The sequence below is a fragment of the Typopeltis vanoorti genome, chromosome 18 (assembly GCF_054136105.1).
Source record: "Typopeltis vanoorti isolate ZY-2024b chromosome 18, IOZ_Tvanoo_1.0, whole genome shotgun sequence".
Taxonomy (NCBI): Eukaryota; Metazoa; Arthropoda; class Arachnida; order Uropygi; family Thelyphonidae; genus Typopeltis; species Typopeltis vanoorti.
Genome location: NC_143566.1, coordinates 17,959,699 through 17,984,937, shown reverse-complemented (window position 1 = coordinate 17,984,937; position 25,239 = coordinate 17,959,699). Strand labels below are relative to the sequence as shown.

Genomic DNA, 25,239 nt, shown 5'->3' with positions numbered 1-25,239 from the left:
TGATTCGGTGACTATTCTTTGCTTCTTTTTTGATATCTTACTGTATTTCCTTTGTCATACTTTCATGCCATTAAATCTGTTCAAGTGAAATGTTCAACTGGAACATTTGAAGAAAAAGCATTAATTTTTTGAAGTCATAAAACAAAAACACATATAGTGAAATAACAAACAAAATATTTTATCTGTAATATAATTAGTTGACCATTTATCATTAGAATATATTTTGAATTCTTTCAGTGGCCATAATAATTAAATATCTTAAGTTTATCAGTAAACTTTTAGTTGCCTTTTTAGTGGATAAATGTAGTTCATAGTTTTAATGTTTATAAATAGATTCCTTCAGGGTAAGTTATTTGTAGATGATCACACTTAAATTTTTAGTTATATGCACACATTGAATGGAATAAAAGAATAACTTTATGCATTCTGGTAATGCATTAATGAATATTCTTCTGTAACATTCAGGACAATTAACCTGACAATGGAATCACAAGAAGTACCAACTTTTCTAATCCTAGTTAATGTGATTATGGGCTACTCCATGGAGTCCTTAGACTTATCAAGCGAGGCCCTAAACATTATGGCTAGCACTATCCAATATTTGTGCAATATCTATCAAAGTTTGCTTTAAACTCATTCACAGTCATGGCACCCACAACAGACTCTGGCAACCTATTCCACTCATTCACCACTCTCCAAGCAAAAAATCCAGTTCTAACACCCTTGCTAACTACTCTCTTGCTCAGTTTGAGTCTCCTAGCTCTCCCACCACTAGACCTGTTCTGAAAAATCTTGTAAAAAACCCTTAAATAATTTGTATGTCTCAATCATATCACCCCTTTTCTACTTGTCAACCAGTTGTTTCTGTAACCCCAAAATCTTCAACCTGTTCTCGTAAGGTTCATTCCATAGACCTGCTCCCATCTTGGTCACTTGCCTCTGGATCCTCTCCATCTCTTCCTCATCATCACCAAGAAATTGTTTCTTGTTATTTAAGTGAAATAATAGTGATACAAAGTATTATTACTGTTTTACAATTTTTTCTCCAGAATATGCATCCAGATAGTAAATTTTTATATATATATATAATCAGAATAGGTAAAATTGTGTTGCTGCTATTTTTTTTTCTCTTTTTCCCTGCTTGCTCTAAATAGTTATTTCTTAGCTGTATTTGATATTGGAAATTTCCTGTTTCAGAAGAGTATTATTTGGTAAAAATGAAATTGAAGTCCATGTACAGTCTATACCAGAAATTCTTTTTCAAGAGGTAAGTATTACTTTGATTTTGGTACAATATGGTTGAAATTGCATACAGTTTACTTAACTGTAGCAAACATTATAATATCAAATTCATTCGCTGTTAGTTTACTGAAAAGTTCAGCTAATGCTCATTGGTGGTAATATTGTTTAAAAAGGAAACTTGCAATGTTAAACTTTCTTCTATAACAAACCATTCAAAACTATTCTGCACATTTAGCAATTGTTGGCTTCTATTGGTGAATTACTCATGAAGTATTTCATGTTATCATACTGTAGTTGTTTATTGGACTAAGATCAACATGTTACGGCAGTGCATCATTGTCTAGCTTCATCAAGATCACAATATTCCTATTCTTTGATTGTTGCAGTAATACAAATTGACTACTACTATAATAACTGAGTGTAAATAGCACAAGATTCAAAAAAAAAAAATCACAAAATAAATAAATTAATATATATATATATATATATATATATATATATATATATATACAGGTATCCCTCGATTAACGCAGTAATTAACCCCTCGATGTTACCACGTATATCAAAATCATGTTAATCAAATCTAATAATCAATGGTAAAAATTACAATTCATCCATGATCGATTACTGTATTAATAATTCGTTTTGTATGGTACTCTTTTAGGAAAGATAAAAAATGAATGCAAAGTAAATGTTTTAATAAATACTTCTACCTACTTTATTTACTGCAATTTTTTTATCAAAAGAAGTTATCAAGAATCGCTTCAACAGTTTTAGTTTTTTTCTTATCGGCATAAATTCTACTATATCAAGCAAAATGACTCTCCAGACCTTGGCAAACAAACAATAAAACATAAAGAAAAAACACTGCAGATATAATACATGATGGTAAAAATTAAGTGGATATTGAATCCAACATTATTTCATAGCCAAATACAGAAACTACAAGAGTTTTGTGCTGAATATATAGAAACTACAAGAGTTTTGTGCTGAATATATAGAAACTACAAGAGTTTTGTGCTGAATATATAGAAACTACAAGAGTTTTGTGCTGAATATATAGAAACTACAAGAGTTTTGTGCTGAATATATAGAAACTACAAGAGTTTCGTGCTGAATATATAGAAACTAAAAGTTTCGGTGGATGCAAGCATAAGCAACCTTATGGGCAACTCGTAGTAAAGGTGGAGTAAGCTCCAGATCACTTTCCTTAGTATTTTCCATAATGTAAAGCATATATATCCTAGAGGACATGTATGATAAATAAGCCTTTGGCTCTCTATTTCAGTAATATTATACATGATGGTTTATTTATTTTCAGTTACAATCTAGAAATTACTGAACAAAGAATAAAAAAAAACCAAAAAAAAAAAACCATACTATACTGACATCGGAGGTTGCAGTATCTCTCAGATACAATTTGTTGTCAAATATCACAAACCTTTAAATAATGTGTTAAACCAAACTGACAGCAAAAAACAGTGCGGAATATCACTCGTAATATATGAATGCACAGCTACTCGTGACCTCCAAGCTATACACTGAATTGTGTAAGAATATTAAACATTTTGCATGTATCTGTCAGATCAGCTGTGAGCTCCCCAGGGTTAAAGGCGCATTAATCAAAAACTCTTGCCGTGTATATAAAGGGATTGCCGCAGTTAATTTCGCTGCATTAAGCAAGGGATACCTGTGTGTGTGTATAAAGGCTGAAAATTTTATCTATGAATGAATAACAAGTTAAAATTGATGCATCGGGACACTAACTTTTCAAAAGCATTGCAACTTCCTTACATCAGGAATATTACTTACAAAATTGCATTTGTTGTCTCCATATAACATCATGGTAGCCTTTTCATCCAAAAAAAGAATTTACGTTGTTGCTGCAGTTGCCAAAACCACTACAACTCTAATAATGAAACAAGGCATATGAGATTTACTAATCATGTGATGTGGTGTGTAACTCAGACATTAGTCATGAGAAATACATCAGGAAGAAGAAAGATTAGATAACTTATTGATGAGTCTAGCATACCATGTTATTAGTCAAATTGTAATATGGATTGATATCCTTTCACATAACTTTTTTGAAAGAAGGCATAATCTCAATTGCCCGGCCAAAGTGATTTATTCTCCTCCCCATTACAGAAGAAATTATTATTATTATTGTTCCGGGCAACTCCAAGGAGTCGACAGGCTCATCGAGGGAGGCCCTAACATCATGTCAAGAACAACTATTCAACATTGACACAGAATCTATCATACCTTGCCTTGAACTCATTCATGGTCGTAGCACCCACAACAGACTCTGGAAGCTTATTCCACTCATTCACCACTCTCCAAGTAAAAAACCTAGCTCTAACTCCCTTGTCAACCACGCTCTTGCCCAGTTTCCAGGCATGGCCCCTAGTCCTCCCACCACCAGTCATATTTGCAAAAATATCTTCTGGATCAATCTTATAGAAACCCTTCAGTAATTTGAATGTCTCAATCATATCACCCCTCCTTCGCCTATCGTCCAATCTCTGCAATCCACAAATCTTCAACCTATTCTCATAAGGTTCATTCCACAGACCTGCTATCATCTTGATCACTCGTCTCTGGATCCTCTCCACTTCCTCCCCATCAAGAAGAAACCCTGGTGCCCATAACTGGGCACAGTAGTCCAGATGGGGTCTTATCAAGGCTTGATACAGAGGAACAACAACTTATTTGTCTCTGCATGTTAAAGTATTTTTCAGAAGCCAAGTGATTTGATGAGCTGATTTAGTCACTTTTGCAATGTGCCCCCTAAACTCCAATTCCCTATCCACCAACACTCCCAAATCCCTGGCCTCATCAATCTCCTGGAGTACGGTTCCACCAATGCGATATACTGCTGCTATTCTTTTCACCCCCAAAGTGCATAACCTTACACTTTGCCACATTAAATTGACATCCATTTTTCCTAGCCCAGTCCTCCAAACTATCCTGTAACATTTTGACATCCTATGCACTCACAATTGCTCTATCCAACTTTGCATCATCAGCAAACAAGTGAACATTTCCTCTCAAATTCTTTCCTATATCATTGATGAACAAATTGAAAAGCAGTGGTCGAAGAACAGATCCCTGCAGCACACCACTAGTCACAAGCCGTCTTTTAGACTCCACTCCTGCATAAACCACTCTCTGGTATCTCTCCTTCAACCATCCTCCTATCCATCTCACCAACCCTATATCTATCCCCATCTGCTCCAGTTTGCTGATTAGGGTTCCATGTGGTATCCTGTCAAAGGCCTTTGCAAGGTCCAGTAGTATTACTGTAAACCCATTACCCCTATCCAGTTCAGCCGTCACTGTGTTATGAAACGTGAGCAAGTTACTGAGGCATGATCTACCCTTCACAAAACCATGTTGTCCCCCATACAATATCCCATTTTCATCTATCCAATCCTGTATTCTTTTCTTGACTAATTTCTCTAAGACCTTGACAATGATTCTTGATATGCTAATCGGTCGGTAATTTACAACAGCAGGCTTGGAACCACCTTTATGCAGTGGAACTACTTTCCCCTCTTTCCACTCCCTCGGGACTAACCCAGACCTGAGACTCAAATTAAACAAAATGGTCAAGGGTACTGACAATTCTTTAGCTGCTTCTCGTATGACACGAGCTGGTATACCATCCAATCCCATGTATGTATTGACATTGAGGTTATGCAACAGACTACTCACCTCCACTTCATTCACCATAATTCCCATATAATCTACTGGTTTATTCGTTTCTTCAATGTCACCATCTGGATGATATATACTTGCAAAGTGCTCATTCAGTAACTCAACTATATCAACTGATTCAGTTACTTCCCTACCATCGGCATTCTTTAAAATCATTCTGCCATGTACATTTTTCCTTTTACTTGCTACATATTCAAAAAACTGTTTAGGATTCTCTTTTGCCTGCGTGGCCAATGTTCTTTCGTAATCCTTTTTTGCTTTTCTTACCACACTCATTACCCTTCTGGCCTGCGCTTTATACCGTTCATGTGCCTGCTGGTCACCTTTCTCCTTAAATTCCCTTCATAGTTGTTTCTTTTTTTGCAGCTCAAGCTTAATGGTGTTATTCATCCATTTAACCCCTACTTGATTTATTATTCGGACTCTAGGTATACAGTCAGCCATTGCTTCATGCAAACACTTCTTAACTGCCTGCTATGCACTATCAACTTCTAGTCCTTGCAGTTGTACATGCCATGGCACTGAACCAATCAAACTCCTAAGGCTGTCATACTTTCCAGCCCGATAATTCCACATGTACCCTCTCTTAATTGAAAATTCCACACCTTTAGCTACCTCCCAAGTCAAGACCCTATGATCACTCTCACCGATTGGTGGCAATGTGGTCATATTTGTTACAGCCAATTCCTCAGATGTAATTACTAGGTCAAGCACTCTCTGACCCCTAGTATTTTCCATTATATGCTGTCGTAGATAGTTATCCCTTAATAACCGCATAAAATCCAATTCCTTCCTCCCGTGTGTCCTCTTCTCACTCCAATCAATGTGACCATAGTTGAAATCTCCCATAATAATTACCCTCCTTCCACTCATTTCTTCTATTTGCTTGTGCATACTGTCACCACCATCTTTTCCATCACCTGGTCTATAGCAGCACCCAATTGTATATTTAGTTGTGCTAGCCACAATCTCACACCAAATGGCCTCAAATGTGCTCTTTTCTCTATCCTGCAATTCAACTTCTATTCTCCTTGGCTGTAGCTGCTCATCAGCTATCATCAACAATACACCTTCCCCTATTTTATTCTCCCTGTCATTCCTGAACACACTATACTCATCACATTCAATCCCACTAGCTATATCATCTACAGTCAACCATGATTCACTAATACCAATAACATGTGGTCTGGAAGTGCCAACCATGGCCAAAAACTCTTCCTTCTTGTTCCTAATACTCAAAGCATTAGTGTACATGAATTTAAGACCCCCCATTAGCCCTAACCGTACCTTGATGCCTTATATTAACTATCCAACTCTGATTTCTTGTCCTTATTCACTTGGGCAGATTGTATTCATTCATACATTCAACTGCCTCCCTAAGAACTGTATATCTATCCCCCTCCCCTTAATAAATCTAGTTTCCCTGAATTTGCACATCCATTACATTCAGCAACACTTTCTCAATTCTCCTTACACCGTAACCATTCAAATGCAAGCCATCCATCTTATATAGATCCTTTCGCCCATCGAACTCACTCCACACATCCACAAATTCCAAACCACTCGTCATACATTACTCACGCATAAAGTCATTCGCAATTATGGCCCTCATTTTAAACATTTCACTGTCATACCGTGGCAAAAGACTAATCATTCTAACTCTCTCACTCTTTTCTTTTGCTACCTCAAAAAATTTATTCAGGTCTTCTATCATTTCCATTTTATCTCCTTTCAAATCATTCGTACCTGCCACAACAATCATTTCTTTCACCCTTTCCTTTTGCTCTCTAATAGACTCAGTTACATCCTTTATGGTCGCACCAGGTTGGTACGATTTTGTCAAATCCTCTACTAACACACCTCGTACTAATGAGTCTCCATACAGCACTCTATCCTTCATTTTGTTCATGTTCACACTCATATGCTTATTTTTCCTGTCATACTTTTTATTATTGGCTGGTTCATTCAGTCGACTTTTGCTCATACACTCTTGCTGCTGTTTTGCCCTTTGTATCGCACCATTCAACAACGCAATCTCACTCATTGCATCTATCTCATCTTTTTTATTCTCTGTAAAACCATTAATACTATCATTCACAATTTCTACATTCACACTCTCGCAATTCTCTGGTACAACCTCGCCGTTTCTTGTAATATCCCTATTTTCTTCATTCTGAAGTTTGACAAAAATATCACACTCACGATCCGAAATACACTTCAATTCCTCATTCTCCCTACATTTTCTACACACATTCACTCATTTATTATCATCTAACCACACTCTGACCACACTCGGCATGATTAAATGCGAATAATTTAAGTGCGTTTGAGCAACCTTGACTATTATAACATCACAGAGCATCTGTGAAGGTTACTAATAAGGATTTCATTATTCATTTGCACATAAGACTCATGATCCACTTCACTGGGAATTCAAAGCGGAAATCTGTTTTATAGAAGGTTCATACCTTCAAGTCTTGGCGCTTAGTTTACATCATGTTTTTTGTATTTGAGTTACTTTTTTTTTCTTCTGTGTGGTTTATGACTACTGTTTATTGTGTGTAAACTATCAAAACTAACTTTTTAATCCTGATGAAGCCAGTAACATACACTGAAATTAATTCTAATTTAAAGAAAAAAAAGTGTGATACGCTACTGTGAAAGAAACACGTAATCATGATAACTATCCATAGTTTGCCTCTTATGAGAATTGACATTGTAGTATCAATAGTATGAATTCTATTTTTAGTTCCAAAGTTTGAATACTGATAGTTGCTCATTAACCATAGTAAAAGGAAGTGCAATATGCATTATGGGATACTGAGATAATTAATGTGAAGTCAGCAGCTTCTATATAAAAGTAGCCTAGTTTTGAGACTTTACATGAAAACTTTGCTTGTACTTGGATGAAGGTAATCCTTTATCAAAGTATACAGTTTCTTTGTCAAGTATAACATACTTTGTACCCCAAGTGAAAAAAAATTTTACAGTTACCTATGATTCTGAATATAGGCCATAAGAAAAACTGCTGAAGAAAAAACTAATGAGAAAACAATGTTTAGTCCAAATGGTGGTTGCTAAACCAGATTTTTTACTATATGACAATGTTTTTTTGGAAGAGCTTAACACATTCATGCCAGGGTGTTTTGCACATGTACTAGGCTAGTGGAAGCTCACCTGACCATGTAACATAGTAACACATGTCCTTTTCACATCAGCTTAAATCCTACAAGACTTTAATAAGTCTTGTAGGATTTAAATGCTTTTACATTTTTCTGTATATCATCAGATTCTTTCAGTCTCAATATTATGCATATGCTGCATGATATTAAACTATACTTGACAAAACAAATTAAAAAGTTTTTATCCTTTATTCATGTATGGGTAAACAAGGTCTGTTACTTCATGTGCAGGCTCATGATTATGCTATTTGTATGTGAAGATAGTATGATCTTCCTCAGAACAGTTTGCTCTAGTATATGCTACATGATATCATTAGTAGGGGGGAAAAAAGGATAAATTATTTCCAGATGGGAAACTTGATTCCAATTTAAAATTATAAAATAATGTGTTTGGATTCTTAAGTGACTTGCTGTTATACAAAAAAACGAGATAATAATTGCTTTTCCAGTTATTTAGACTAATCATTCCTGTAGTACAGTTGTGTTCAAGTGTTTTTTTATGTTTAAACCAATAAATAATCAGTTCATTTTATGATAAACTGAAACTGTTATATAGTTTTAGAACTGATCAGTGTGATTCTGAGTATCTTGAGAGAATACTTTCTTTCAGTTTAGAAATGGTTTGAAATTTGTGAGACAGTCTCCACCAGTATTGGAAGAGTTCTAATTCATTATTCTGTAGAACACTAAAAATTGTCTGACTCGGTTTCTTAGATGATCATAGCAGCATTAATCATTCCTGTTGTCTGTGCCATTTTCAATAGTGTAGTTACCAGGCACATTTTTAATGTGCCTGGTAACTACACTATTGGAAATTATCCTATTTCTATTAGCATTGTAAGAATAAGGAGGGTAGAGTCCTTTATGTATTCCCTCTGTAACTATGGTTTCTGTTCTATGAATCCTACCTGCAAGTAGTACTATTTCTATATTGGAATTCCTTCAAAATGGAATAAACAGATTTGATCCTAGCTGTGTATTCTGTTTTGATAATTTTTGTTATGTCAGTAATCTTGCATCTATAATAATATCATATAATATAATCATATCTTTATGCTTTCCAAAAAACGATGATAAATTCAAAATACATTATTTTAACAAATATACAAAGATGACTTCACTATGAAAATGTGAGAATTGCAGAGTGATTACTTATTGAGTATTATTCCAGGTAAGATTAATGCAAGCATACTTAGGAAGAGTGCTAAGCAAAATTGGGAAGGAAATCTTGTAAAGAAAAAACTGGGTTTAGGCCAAACAAAGGTTGTCAGAATCAGATTTTTGCTTTAAGACAGTTGGGAAACCATGTGATTATAACAAAGATCTATATTTGAGTTTTTTTAGATCTGGAAAAGGCATATAACAAGATGCCACGAGAGAAGCTGTTCAGAACTAAAATTATATATGATAAATGCAGCATTATGTTGAGTGCTATGCAGTCTTTATTCAATTTGTAAGTCAACAGTTTCAGTAGAAATATGTATAGGAAAATGGTTTGATATAAAATAAGGAATGAGATAATTATGGAAACTGAATGAAATATGAAAACATCACAAATGTTGATCAGATATGATCTTGGAAACACACTGGCTGAATACAATATTAGTATACAGAACAGATTCAACACACTCAATTTGTGTGAAAGAGAACCAGATGAATTATGGGAAGAGATTAAAGATATAATTAAAACAGAAGCAAAGAAGAATATTCCAACAGTTTGTAAGAAGAAGTTTATATGGCTGTCAGAAGATGCCATCAAAACTTCTCAGGAAAGAAGGAAAATGAAGGCCACAGGAAATTTGCAGGAAGTGCAGCATTTGAACGCAGAGTTTCAATGACATGCCAGTAGATACAAGGAAAAATACTTTAACCAGGAATGCCAACAAATAGAAGACCAAAACAGGAAAGAAAAAACAAGATATCTTTTCAAAAAGATCAGGGAACTGACAGGGAAGTTTAGTGCCAAGGTGACAGTTTTGAAAAGTAAACACAAAGGATATCTTACAGAAGCTGCAGACATCGAAGAAAGATGGAAAGAATATACAGAAGTCCTTTACAGAAAGGACTCCAAAATTACTGAGAAATTTGAATAGCAGGATTATACACAGGAGCCAGTACCACTGGAGAGTGAAGTGAGGTGGGCACTCAACAGCTATCCAGTAAGAAAGCACCAGGAGGGGATGGAATACCTATTGAGCTGCTCAAAGCCTTGGGAGAAGAGGCAGTTAAAATTTTAACAGCTCTATGTCAGCAATTTTGGATCACATGGTCTAGGGAATGGAAAAAATCAGTTTATATACCTTTATTGAAGAAAGGCAATGCAAGAGAGTGCGAAAATTACAGAACTATAGCACTGATTTCTCATGCAAGTAAAGTGTTACTTAAGATAATTTAGAAAAGACTGGAACCATTTATGAAGAGAGAAATGCCAGATGAACAGACAGGATTTCAAAAAGGCCAAGGAACAAGAGATCAGATCGCCAATGTGAGATGGATAATAGAAAGAGCACAGGAATATCAAAAGAATGCCTACTTTTGTTTCATTGACTATAGTAAAGCTTTTGACTCTGTAGATCATGGGAAACTGTGGAATGTGTTAAGAACAATGGGAGTACCAGAGCATTTCATTATCCTTCGGAGGAATCTTTATTATGAACAAGAATCTACTGTCCAAACAGATCTTGGAGAAACTGAATATTTCACAATAGGTAAAGGGGGTGCGACAAGGATGTATTTTATCTCCATACCTGTTTAACTTGTACAGCGAATACATTTTAAGAATGGCAAAGCTGGAGGCGTCTTCAGTTGGAATTAAAATTGGTGGAAGAAATATTAATAATTTGAGGTATGCAGATGATACCACCTTGCTAGCAGAATGCAAAGAAGATTTGGAGGAACTTATTATGAAAGTTAAAGAAGAAAGTGTTAGTTACATATGGCCTTAAACTTAACCCCAAAAGACAAGAGTTATGGCAACATGTGAACTTAATGATTTTGAAGTAGATGGGAAGAAAATGGAAGTAGTTAACAATTTTGTGATCCTAGGATCCTGAATTGATAAAGATGGGTATTGTACTGAAGAAGTTAGAAGAAGATTATTACTCGGAAAGAAAGCAATGACAAATTTAAGCAAGATCTTGAAAGATATTAGCCTCGCAACAAAAATCAGAATTGTGAAACAATGGTATTCCCTGTGGTACTGTATGGATGTGAAAGTTGGACCCTGAGAAAGAGTGAAAGAAGGAAGATAGATGCATTTAACTTATGGGTTTGGAGACGCTTACTAAGAATGCCATGGACTGCAAAGCAAACCAATAAATCAGTGATAGACAGAATAAAGCCAGATTGTTCCCTCGAAGCTATGATCATCAAGCAAAAATGTCATATTATGCAAGCAAATGACAGTCTGGAGAAGATGATGATGCTTGCTAAAGTTGATGGAAGTAGGAGAAGAGGAAGACCAAGAATTAGATGGGTGGATGGAGTTAGAGAAGCAACTCGAATGTGCCTGGAAATTCTGAAAGATATAGCCAGGGACAGATCTGAATGGAGAGTGTATGTTCATAGATTTACCAGGAGTCAAAAATGACTCGATAGAACATAACAACAACAATGAGATAAGGGTGCTTTCTGTCTCCACTATTATTTATTACCTGTAAGGATCACGTTATGAAGGAAAGTGGCTTTAAACCTGATACTAAAATTTGAGATGTTCATCTCAGCAAGAATCCTGCAGAACAGTGCCAGATTTCAATAAATCTGGCTCTGCAGGATTCTTTAACACATGCTTGCTAGAACATGTTTAGTGCTCTGGTTAGTGCAATATAAGGCATAACACACCCTGTCAATAAAAAGGCAGTCTGATAATAAGCAGGAATGGGAAAACATCAACTGCAGTTTCAATGGAGGACCTATAGAATAAGTAAAATATTTCTGTTATTTAGGCGCAATTTGTAGTGAAGATGGAAAATCAAATATGTAGATAGGTAACAGAATTGCCAAAGTGTGGTGGAGAGCCAGTTAAATAAATTTATCTGTAATTATCTGGAATGAGAGAAATTAAAGAAGACAGTGTTAAAACTACTTTTAACTTATGAATCTGAGAACTGGTATAGAAATAAAACAGCTGATCAAACACTTGAGGTCACAGCTGTGAAAATTCTGGAAAAAAAATTAAGAGAATGAACAGATAGCATCAATGGCATATTTATATTAAAAATCGAGATATTAGGAAGGAACAAACTTGATGTTATTAGCATTCAATAATGTATGAGCAGAAGTCATCTAAGATGCTATGGTTGCTTAAATAGAATGGGAGGTGAAAGGTTAGCAAAACAGGTGTTTGATGTCAGGAAAAAATTCAGAGAGAAATCATCTTGATGGGTTGATGCAGTTCGAAGTGCCGTTAAAGATGGAAATAATAAATTTTTTAATCCTTTTTCCAAGTGTAAGCAAACAAAGTTTGTGCCTGAAGTATCTTCAGGACTGAGGCAACTTGTGGTAAAGGTGGACTAAGCTCTCATCACTTGTCTTAGTATCTACCATAATGCAAAACATATCTCCTTGCAGACATGTATAATGCTATGCATTAAGGGAAGGGCCACTACCCAGACTGTTTTTGACCTTTATTGAGGTCTTGTCATTGGGAGCCAGACCCAGAGGTGGTGATACTAAGGTGGAAGTGATGGAGAAGTCATATTTACCTATATGAATTGCCAAAAGATGTCTCACATTATTATTAAATTACTCTAGATTTAGAGAAAGACATTGGAAGTTTTTTCCCACTTGGTTAGGCTACAGTAAATTTAGTTTAATCCTTTCTCCAAGTGTAAGCAAACAAAGTTTGCACCTGAAGTATCTTCAGGACTGAGATAACTTGTGGTAAAAGTGGACTAAGCTCTCATCACTTGTCTTAGTATCTCCCATAATGCAAAGCACATCTCCTTGCAGACATGTATAATGCTATGTATTTAGGGAAGGGCCACTACCCAGACCAGTTTTGACCTTTATTGAGGTCTCGTCAGTGGAAGCCTCCAACTTCCAACATCTTTCTCTAAATCCAGAGTAAAGCTACTACTTGTAGCTTCCGAATTCATGTTATCCACATTCATGCTTTACAATTAAAATTTCTGAATATATATTTTCTTATTTTTTTTTGTCGCCTTGATCTTTATTCTAAACTGTTTCAATCCAAATAATTTAACCTAATTATTGTGGATTTTATCCTGTCGGCTGTGCCATTGTAATATTTCTCTATATTCTTTATTTTCTATTATTAATTAATCTTCTTTCTAACTATATTCTCTACTTTAATTAATTTCTCTTATTATTCTTCTCTACTCTATTCTTACTTTTATTAATTTATCTCTACTGCACTTTTAACTCTTTATCCTTTAATACTTCAACTTCCTATTCTTTATAAACTTTACTCTAATTTTAGTATTTTTCCTATACCAGGAGAACTCTGGAAATTTATTTAGATTAATTGAATGTGCCACCATTGCTCTCCTTGTGGTATAAGATATAATAATACTTCCAGTAAGTTCACTTTGAAATTATCCTAAAGCCCTTCTTAACATTAAACAGTCATGGCTAACATTAAATTCCTTCGCTCACAGGTTCGTGTTTATGTTCGTGCATAAAGATCAGGTGGCACACTTTGTAAACAAAACAAACATATTTATTTACACTAAACAGTAATTATACATAATCAAACAATAGGGAAAGATTCTCTCTTAACTCCACTTTAAGCTTAATACTTCATCAAATTAACATTTAGAAAATGCACGGAGTCATGCAACGTATTATATCTACAATCAAAAAACTATCAGCCCATTACAATTCAAGGAATATCATGCTCTGTTACTTGTAAATAGTAATTCTAACTATAACTGTAAAAACTATTCTTAGACTAGTTATATCAACACTGAAAGAAATTTATCAGCCCTTCTTAGACAGTTTCACATAACATAAGCAAACACAATGAAATTAACTCACATAAAACAGCTGATCAAACACTTGAAGTCACAGCTGTGAAAGTTCTATTGTGCACCTGTTCCTAGATCCTTATTAGGTTCCTTTGGCTTCTCATCCATTTTGGGTTTTGACTTCCACGCAGAGATTCTGTCATCTCACTTGGGATGACTCGCATGGGCCTGGAGCACATTTTTCTCAATGTCTATGAATCGGCCGAAGGGAGTCTGACGATCAAGGCACGTAGCAGACTGTCCTATTGGCAATGCATGCTGGTCCTGCTTCTCTTCTCCTTTGGTAGTTTCTCGGCTCCCATGACTGTCCCTCGCGACTTCAACTGGATTGACGAACACTGCGAATTGATTTCTTCTGAAGTTCTCTCTTCTCTTCCTCTCTTCCTCCTTTTTTTTTTCCCTTTCATTCCTAGATGACCTTTATACAATTTTCTCAGGTCTCTGGATGAAGGGTCGAGGCCCCGAACATTCCCACACAAACTATCTTGACCTTCACATTAAAGCTCGCTTTTAGTTCTCACCGAATATACATGCTTAATTCTATCTTCAAGAAGGTGGAACTACTTCAGAAACATACTGCCCTTTTACCACTGACCTTGGAGGTGGTATCAGGCTGACTCCGAGCACATTAAAATTCACTTACATTTATATACAGTTTCGATGTCAATACTATGCCGATTTCTAAGGCATTGTCCTTGAACCTTACAATTTAGACATTTTCTGTTTTTGTACAATCTTACATGTTAATTCCTTGGGGTTAAATACATGGGCTTATTTGCAATGTTAATACAAAGTTAGTTGACGTATTTACGAGTTGCAACCTCTGTAAAAATCGATGCAAGAAAAAGGAAAATTTCTACTGCATCGAATTTTACAAATCTTTCTCTAAATCAAGAGTAATTTAATAATAAGGTGAGACACCTTTTGGCAATTCGTATATATAAATATGACTTCTCCATTACTTCCACCTTAGTATCACCACCTCTGGGTCTGGCTCCCACTGACGAGACCTCAATAAATGTCGAAACCAGTTTGGGTAGTGGCCCTTCCCTTAATGCATAGTATTATACATGTCTGCAAGGAGATGTGTTTTGCATTATGGTAGATACTAAGACAAGTGATGAGAGCTTAGTCCACCTTTACCACAAGTTGCCTCAGTCCTGAAGATATTTCAGGCACAAACTTTGTTTGCTTACACTTGATAAAGGATTAAACTAAATTTATTATAGTCTAACCAAGTGGAAGAAAACTTCCAACAAAAAAGATGGAAATGTAAGGTCTGCCATTATTGGAGTGTTCTCAAATAATACTGAATTTAAGGAAAAGTGTCAGTAGGAATTTTGTATTACTGTCATAGTATCCTGTACACTCCTTGAGGTTACATATCAGGATACCTACAGAAGCAAATATAGGGATGCGTTCTGTTTGCTTTTGTAGGTTTAAGTGTTGGGTGGGAAGTCTAAAAGTTATTGTTTCCCATGTCTTGAGGATTTTTGCACAATCATACTTATTGAGGTTGGGTTGGTTTTTAAGATTTACCAAACTTTTTGTCTGTTGATGGTATTCAAGGCATGATCTGCTAGACCTGACCGACAATAAATTTGATGGCGGATATTTTCCTTATATTCTTTCTCATGGATATGTTAGCATATCTTCTGGTTTGACCATAATACGAGAAGTTGCAAGAACAAGGAACCTAATATATACCTACTAAGGGATGTAGATAAGAGTAATCTGCTTTATATGTAATTTAAAAGCAGTCCTGAGATAATTCTTTGAAATTTTTTTTTTTAAGTGGTTTGGATTTATTGGATTGTAATAATGTAACTGTAATTTATATGTTGAAAGGGATGTGAGAATGAGGAATAAGTTTGTTACTTTTATTAGAATTGTAACCATTAGTTAAGAAGGATAATGAATGTTGTTAAGTTCAGCCTAGAGAGAGAGAGAGAGAAGCGTGGTTAGGACAGAGATTGATGATAGCTCTCTTTACTAGCATTTTTATAATACCATATTGCTCTGGAAGAGATCACAAAAGATGGAAATGTTTATATCTAGAAAGTATATCATTATGAACACTTGATAAAAGTGTCTACAAAGCCAGATCATTGTTTTCCTTTTTAATTATAGTAATAAACTGGATTGTGGGAGGGGTGCTCATTATTTATGTGGAGAAAGAAAGAGTAACATATCTGAGTCATGTGACGAAATGCATAATATTTCATCAATGTTTCTTAGTGAAATAGAAGGTTTAAGAGTGGAAGAATCAAGAGCTTGTTTTACAAATTAGCTAGTTGAGAAGAGAACATATGGTTGTCTCCCCTCCTCTCTTTTGTTGTATATATCTTGCTTTTCAAAGTGGAGACACTATTGTAGATGGTAAAATGGAAAATATTTGGAAGATCTAGAAGAGGACATTTCTAATTGTTACGTTATTCACATTGGTGAATAAGTAAGTGATGTCAAAACTGACCACAATTATTTAACACATTTTGTATCACAGATTTAAAATGGGTAGTTTTTTAATATAAGGATAGTCATTAAATGATATTAAAGATTTTGCTAATTGTTTGAGTAATTTAAATGCGGAAGGGTTCATTATCACCTATTATGAGTTTCAGGGTGTAATATGGATTACCTAAAATTTACAAACTGTATCTCCAAACCTTGGAGATTCAGTGGCAAGCCCTGAAGAAAACACTGATTGATTCAGCCATGTGGTAAGGTTGCCTGCAAGGATAGAAAAATCAGAACTCCATGGTGGACACAGAAAGTTAAAGAGGCAGTGAAGTTAAAGAAGAAAGCATATCAAAAGTTCCTGCAAATAAGTCAGCTTGTGCTCTTAGAGAATACAGAGACAAATGTAAGAAAGCTAAATACTGTGTAAAACAAGCTAAACAGAAGTCATGGGAAGACTTTGCTAAGAACATAGAAAATAAATATTAAGAAGGTGGCAAGATATTCTGGAGGTTCTTGAATAAGCTCAGAAATGGAGGAAAGAGTGCTGTTAAAGGAATTAGAGATGATAAAGGTTAAATGAAAACTGAAGAAAAAGATATCCTTGAAGTATGGAGTAATTACTTTGAAAAATTGCTAAATGAAACAAGCAGTGATAGCAAAGTGATAAAAAAAAAAAAAAAAACACTGACCAGGCATGAAATCAGGAACACATAACCATACTTGAAGTAAAGCCATCAAAGGCCTGAAATGTGGAAAGGCAGCAGAAGTAGATGATATTCAATCAGAAATGCTCAAACATGGCCGTATAAAAGTCTTACAGTGGCTGCACTGCATAGTTCAGAAGGCCTGGACAGAGGGAACGAATTCTGGATGATTGGAGTAGAGCTCTTATAGTACCTGTATATAAAAAGGGAAATAAAACTAAATGTGAGAATTACAGAGGTAATTCACTACTGAGTGTACCTGGCAAGATTTATGCAAGTATACTTGAGAAATGGTTGAGAAGAATTGTGGATGTAAAGCTTGGTGAAGAACCAGCTGGATTAAGGCCAAATAGAGGCTGTCAGGATCAGATCTTCACTTTATGACAAATAGTTGATAAATCATGAGAATATAACAAAGATATATATTTAAGTTTTGTAGATCTGAAAAAGACATAAAAGGCATATGACAAGGTGCCAGGAGATAAGCTATTCAAAACGCTACAGTTGTATGGTGTCAGTGGGGCATTATATCAAGCAATACTTAGTCTTTATTTGAGTTGTAAGTCAAAGTTGTTAAATCTGGTGTCAGATAAGAATGTACATTATCCCCTCTGTTATTCATTATCTATATGGATCATATTATGAAGGAAAACGGTACTAAATTTGATATCAAAACTGGAGATGTTAATCTCAGCTCTTTGCTTTATGCAGATCATGTTATACTTATAAATAAATCTGTTAAATTCCTAAAATTTGACTAAATTTTAGGAATTTTCAAAAATTCAAAAAAAATTCCTAAATTTGACTAAATTGAATAACTGTTGTAATAGATATGGTATGAAGATCAGCAATAACAAGACAAAGAAATGAAAATAGGCAGAAGCATTGAAAATATCAACTGCATTTGTGAATGGAGAACCTATAGAACAAGTAAAACATTTCAGTTACTTAGGCATGATTTTTAGTGAATATGGTAAATTAAATATGGAAATAGACAACTGAAAAAATTTATATGATATAAGAGAGAAATTAGTCAGAACATTAAATTGGCTGTATAGAAGACAGTGTTCAAGCCAATTTTAATTTATTGATCTGAGAGCTGGGTCAGAAGTAAAACACTTGACCAAAGACTGCAGATATGAGAGTCCTGAGAAAGATTAGGGGCATGAGCAGATGGCATCAATGGCAATATAATATTAAAAAGCAAGGATTCTTATACTGCTTCCTTTGAGATGTTTTAGTGACTGATTCAAACTGTTGGAGTCTTCAAATTCAAGTGTCCCTTGATTCCATTCAACTTTAATATATGAGTATGCCAAAACTGGAAATATGAAAATAAAATAAAGACAGAGCAGAACATCTCATTTTAGAAAGCAAAAGAGGAAACTTAAAACTGCAATACCTAGTGTGGGTTGATAATGCTAAAACATTAAAGCAAACATCAAAAAGGACATATATATATAACTGTTCCTTCTCACCATTGTAGCATATTCCAATGCTGTGATCACACCTGCTTCTCTTTGTGGTGTATAAATTGCATCATTTATCAAAATTCCTCCCGAGATATTTCTTCAAATTTTCCAAGTAATGGCAAGATCACCACACACACACACACACACACAAGCCTCTAGATACTTCCATAGAAAAATTGATACCTCCTTACTCAAGTGAAAGAAAAAGAACAATTGTCAATTCTTTCTTTCATGGTTATTACACGTTGATCAGCGTTCCTTATTAAAAGTTATGGGAACAACAAATTTAAAGAAGCTTGCAAAATTTTGATCAACTATCCTAATGATAACAATAATGGTGGCATAAAAAAATCCCAAGAATTTGGATGGTACACATTCAGCCCATGTATGTTCATTTGCCTGCTCTTTTGACAACAGATTGTTGTCAAAAGAGCAGGCAAATACTTAAAATAGAAGAATATTGAATTCTTTTAAAATAATCTATGTTATCCTTCTACAGAAACATGTATACCTTCTACAGAAATAAATATGCCAGAGATATACATTAAATTCAACATAGACCCTGTCGTGCAATTTTCTTGTGCATGTTTGAATGAGGGTTATTATTATTATTATCTCAAGACCCCATGGAGTCAAAGACTCATCTCGGAGGATTATTTGCTATTTATTTTTAAAGACATAACTGGGAATGGATCTGCAAATGGATGAGTTGCCATCCTTATGAGCAGATTGATTTCATTCTACCTATCTCGAGGTTTAGCCATTTGGCTCTCAGTTGATTGCTTATTACAGTATGTTCCATATACTTACCTTGAGGCTGTGAGTTAATTCAGTGACCTTGAATTATCACACTCTTAACCTTGTTAACCACACTGTTACACAATTTCCAGGAGATCCTTTGTTCTCTCCTTTCCTGCTATGTACTGATTGTAAAATTTATCTTGCACACTGAAAACTTTCATACAGAAACTATTATACAATTCATAATCATTGCATTTTCCTTAGCTGTTCACCCATTTTCCTTGCCCTGCTCTCATATTTTAGCAACATACTCAAATTTGGTAATAAAATTGCTTAACTATATATTTTGAGCTAATTTTTCTATGCACTGGAATATTAAATGCCATATATTTATTAATTTTTTTTTCTTCTCCATTGTAGGTTCTAGAACCATTTTATATTTTCCAAGTATTTTCTGTAATTATTTGGTATTTAGATAACTATGTCTACTATGCATCTTGCATCATTGTCATGTCAGCCATTTCACTTGCCACAAGTGTGTATCAGATTCGCAGGGTAAGGTCAATTGATTCTTCTGAATTGCTTTGAATTTGCAAATTTTATATATATATATGTATATATATGCACATGATGAGTTCAGTACTTCAGTTAATGTTCTGGTTATTGTGAGATGGAACTGTTTTAAAATAAAACAAAAAATTAAAATGTATTAATTTATGTTAAATGGATCTCTTGTCTAAAAGAGTTCCTGTTATTTATTTCTTTTCATTGCTCTACATAAACTTAATGAAATGATGTTTCATGATACACTCTGTACAGCTCTTTAATTATTTGTATGAGATCAGACAGTGTTTTCTGAAAGGAAATGGGAAAACGAAATTATCTAATTTCTAATATCTTTTGATGTCATGAGCTTGAATAGTAAAAGTAATAACTCATAATGATTAAGAAAAAAAAAATTTATTCTTTTCTACTGACTTGCTAATCTGGCCCATCAACTGCTTTTCTCCACCTGCCAAAAGTAAAATAACATTAACGTAAAGTAAAACATTTGCATGGAGTTCAGTTGTTTTAGCAGAAGAAATCTTAATTTCATTCTTTCAAAGTCTTTGCTTGGGCTTTTGAAAGAATAAAATACACACCTCCTTTTTTTTTATGACCATTTCTTTTTAATTTGCTTTTCAGATGCATGCTATGCATCAGAAAAGCCACAAAGTTTTTGACTTTCTTTCATTGATTAATATTAAACGTAAAAATGTTAATTTGTTATTAATATTTTTACGTTAATAAAAAATTTATTAATTCTATAATCAAACTCTCTTTGTCTATATAGATATTGGCATATTCTCAGCATTTGAGAATATAGTAGACACTTAATTTATGCCAATTTGAATATTTGCTAGTTTGAGAATTTTCTAATAATTTCCATAGTTATCCTCAAAAATTCTGAAAATTCTATTCTGTGTTGTGACCACCAAAAATAGTTGCTGTTAGTGGTACTAGGCAGACCGAGCATTGTGTCATAAATAACTGTTGTGTACAGTAGTGGCTCTTTACTTAATAGTGAATTTATTTGAAAACTTAATTTGGGAACTTGAACACTATACTATATTTATAATATCTGTGTTGCATTATAGAGGTGTATACTGTGCTTCAACATTGTGCCTTTTTAATGAATTTTTTCATAAAATGAAACTGGAACTATGGTCAGTTATTATTATTATTATTATATGACACCTCCAAGGAGTTCAAAGACTCATTGAGGGAGGGCACCTACTCTAGTTGTAAAAGCTGAAGCAAAACTGCCGGTAAGAACGTTGCTAAAAGAATGTTGCAAATTTCAGAACAAAAGATGGAAATTAGTATAATGGAAGGTGGGCAGTAATATTTTACTGTTTTTGTAGTGAGCTGATTGTTTCTCCTCTGCTTTGAACAACAAATGTGAAAAATGCTGATAAAAAGAACATTGAAACTGCTTCAACTCTCAGTACTCACATAGTCCTATGAATTGAAAACTGGAATAGTTACTCATTGTAGTTGATGAGTTAAATGAAAGAACCATTTCTCTCACAAAAAAGTGTTAATTGTGATAAAAAAAAAAGTTTGATGACATAAAAAGAAGGAGCTGGTAGTGAACTCAAATTTACAATATAAAAATAAGAGGTAAGAGGTAAGTCTGCCAGTGTTAATGAAGAAGCAGAAAAGGGCATATCTTCAGTGACTCATATGGGAAATGAATATCTCTCCCCAAATCTTTTTTTCAATGTTGAAAAGATTAGCCTTTATTGGAAAAAGATGGTGTTAAGAATTTTTATTTCCTGTGAAGAGAAACAAGCACCTGGTTTTAAACCACCTAGGACATTTAACTCTTTTTTTGGTAGAAATGTTTCAGGAACTGTAAAATTGAAGCCATATGATGGAGCTCAAAGCAGATGTACCAGTCATTTGGACTTCATACAGAAGGGCTTGGATGACACAATATATCTTCACAGACTTGGACTTGTATGGAGATCATTTTTGTCCCACAGTTATATCACTGATATGACAAACATAAGTGTACAAAACAACAATGGTATGTAAGGAGGGCACTACTGTTGTTGAGAAATGTCCCAGGGCATCCGTTGAAGAGATAATTCCTGCTGCCAAACACCACCTCTCTTTTACAACCAATGGACCAGGCCATCACAGCAAATTTAAAAACTTACTTATTACCTTTTGCAAATATTTAGGGAGATATTACAGAAATTGACAACTGCAACATGTCAAAGAATATAGACGGTCATATGATATCTTGAAGGACAACAACATTAATGTTTCTTGGAAAGGGGTCACTTCAACTAGTGTGAATAAAATGTGGTGAAATATGTAGCCTTGAGAGTGTACATGATTTCCAGAAATTTGAGAAAGTGCAACAGATTGCAAATGAAATTATTGCAGTTGTTCAGGAAATGGTGGGCTTGACAAAATTGAGCCTATGCGAGTGCATTGGAGAGCCATTCTCAGTCTCTTACAGATGAAGAACTTGGAGATTTGGCTGCACATTTAACTGGGGAAGAGCAGCAGCAAAAATATGAAAATCCTGTTTTACGATCTATAAACTCCCATGACTTTCAGCAAATTTTGGCTGAGATTGATATGTACTTGCAAAGGCTAGACGACATCAATCCTGATGGGGAATGAAGCTGTTCTATGAGAAGAGGAGTCAGTTCAGTGTGGCAGGAAAGGAAGCACCAAGAAATGTAAACAAACTTTCTTTCTTATTTAAAAAGAAATTAGAAAGCCTCCAGCTGATCCAAATATGACAGATGATGATAATCCAGTCTATCCCAATGATCCACAACCAGGAGCTTCCTCTCATCAGTAATGTGTACCTATTTACTATCCATTATACAGGTGCATATTAAAATAAATGTGATTTCAATGCATGTATATAGTGGTCATGTTTAAAATGTTTGTTTATTTATGAAAGGAGAACTAAACTGGAGAACATACTAATGGCAGGAGGTATTCAAAATAAGGGTAAAGAGATTTTGGAATTTGGTAGCTCCACTTTGTTCTTAGAGAATATAAATATAAAAAAAATGATAAAGGTGAAATAAAAACTGGAGAAAAAGATATCCTTGAAATATGGAGTAATTACTTCAAAAAATTGCTAAATGAAACAAGCAGTGAAGACAGCACAGTGGTAAAAAAAACACTCAACAGGCATACAGTCAGGAACACATATCCACACTTGAAGTAGAAAAAGCCATCAAAGGCTTGAAATGTGGAAAGGCAGCAGGAGTAGATGATATTCGACCAGAAATGCTGAAGTGTGGAGGTATAAAAGTCTTACAGTGACTGCACTGCATGTTTACTTGTCTGAAGAAAGCCTGGCAAGAGGGATGAATTCCTGATGATTGGAGTAGAACTCTCATAGTACCCATATATAAAAAGGGAAAGAAAACTGAATGCGGGAATTACAGAGGTATTTCCCTACTGAGTGTTCCTGGTAAGATTTATGCAAGTATACTTGAAAAACGGTTGAGAAGGATTGTGGAAGGGAAGCTTGGTGAAGAACAAGCTGGATTCATGCCAAATAGCATGTCAGGATCAGATTTTAACTTTACCACAAATAGTTGAGAAATCATGGGAATATAACAAAGATCTGTATTTAAGTTTTGTCGATCTGGAAAAGGCATATGACAAGGTGCCAAGAGAGAAGCTATTCATAATGCTACAGTTGTATGGTGTCATTGGGGCATTATATCAAACAATACTTCTTTATTTGAGTTGTAAGTGAAAGTTGTTAAGTTTGGTGTCAGATAAGAATGCATTATCCCCTCTGTTATTCATTATCTATATGGATCACAAAACTGGAGATATTAATCTCAGCTCTTTGTTTTATGCAGATGATGTTATACTTCTAAATAAGTCTGCTACAAGTCTACAAGATTCCCTGACTACAATGAATAACTGTTGTAATAGATATGGTATGAAGGTCAGCAATAAAAAGACAAAGACAATGAAAATAGGCAGAATCATTGAAAATGTCAACTGTGTTGTGAATGGAGAACCTGTGGAACAAGATAAACATTTCAGCTATTTCGGCACAATTTTTAGTGAAGATGGTAAATTAAATATGGAAATAGACAAAGAATCAACAAAGCTGGTATGGTAGGAAGTCAACTGAATAAATTTATATGGAATAAGTTTAAATTAGTCAAAACACTAAATTAGCCGTATACAAGACAGTGTTCAAACCAATTTAACATATTGATCTGAGACTGGGTTAAAAATAAAACACTTGACCAAAGACTAGAGACCGCAGATATGAAAGTACTGAGAATGATTAGGGGATGTGAACAGATGGCATCAATAGCAATGACATGTTAAAAATGTGAGGATATTAGGAAAGAACTGGACATTGTTAGCATAATCCAGGAATTTGTTAGTAGAGCTAATCTCAGGTGGTATGGTCACTTCAACACAATGGGAGAGGAAATATTAGCAGAAGTGTTCTCTGCCAGGTTGGCAGGAAAAAGACCCAGAGGAAGACCAAGATATAGTTGGATTTTTACAGTAAAAAGTACCTTAGAAGATAGAAATATAAGATCCGATAATGTTGCAATCTTGACAGGTAACAGATTGATTTGGAGGAAAATTGTAATTAGGAAGTTAATAATAATGTAAGTGTTTCATGTAGTACTATCATGTTGCGTACACCCCTTGAGGGTACATGTCAGGAATATGATGATGGTTTTATAGGATTGACACTTAAGGCTTTTTCAGTACATGGCAAGAAATGAGAGAACAAGGTTCACCAGTTGAAACTTTGTGTCTGTCATTAGCAAGGATTTAGCACACATATTTTTCTTGGTTTGTGATGAATGTGTAGAATATGTTTCCAGAGGTGGTTAGGGATTGCTTCATCAATGAATTGGTTAAAGTACAGGTATGATAGGTACTGTGCAAACAGTGTCTAGTGTGACCCCCGATGAGTCTTCTGACTCCATGGATATTCCTGTATAATAATAATAATATTAAAATTTTTGTGTTATTGCATGAAAGAGTCTCAGTTTTTGTGCACATGGAATGCATCTCATTAAAAGATATAATTTGAGTTTTTTACAATTTGATATACCTTGTATGCTGGCATCTCTAGGAGCATAACTCCAGCATAAATCAAGGAAGTACTGTATTTAAAAAAAATATTCTCAGATCGATAACATCAGCAGTTTGACAAATACAA

At 34.6% G+C, this 25,239-nt stretch overlaps 1 protein-coding gene across 6 annotated transcripts in view; it reads left to right on the top strand.

The window, feature by feature from the left end:
* The window catches only part of LOC150096516 (polyamine-transporting ATPase 13A3-like), a 751,182-nt gene that overhangs the window by 234,651 nt on the left and 491,292 nt on the right, over positions 1–25,239 (top strand). For all 6 annotated transcript variants that reach the window (XM_090407885.1, XM_090407886.1, XM_090407887.1 and 3 more), the window contains 2 exons: positions 1,198–1,267; positions 19,929–20,063. In XM_090407885.1, the coding sequence (XP_090264011.1) occupies positions 1,198–1,267; positions 19,929–20,063 (205 nt within the window). The remainder of the gene's footprint in view (positions 1–1,197; positions 1,268–19,928; positions 20,064–25,239) is intronic.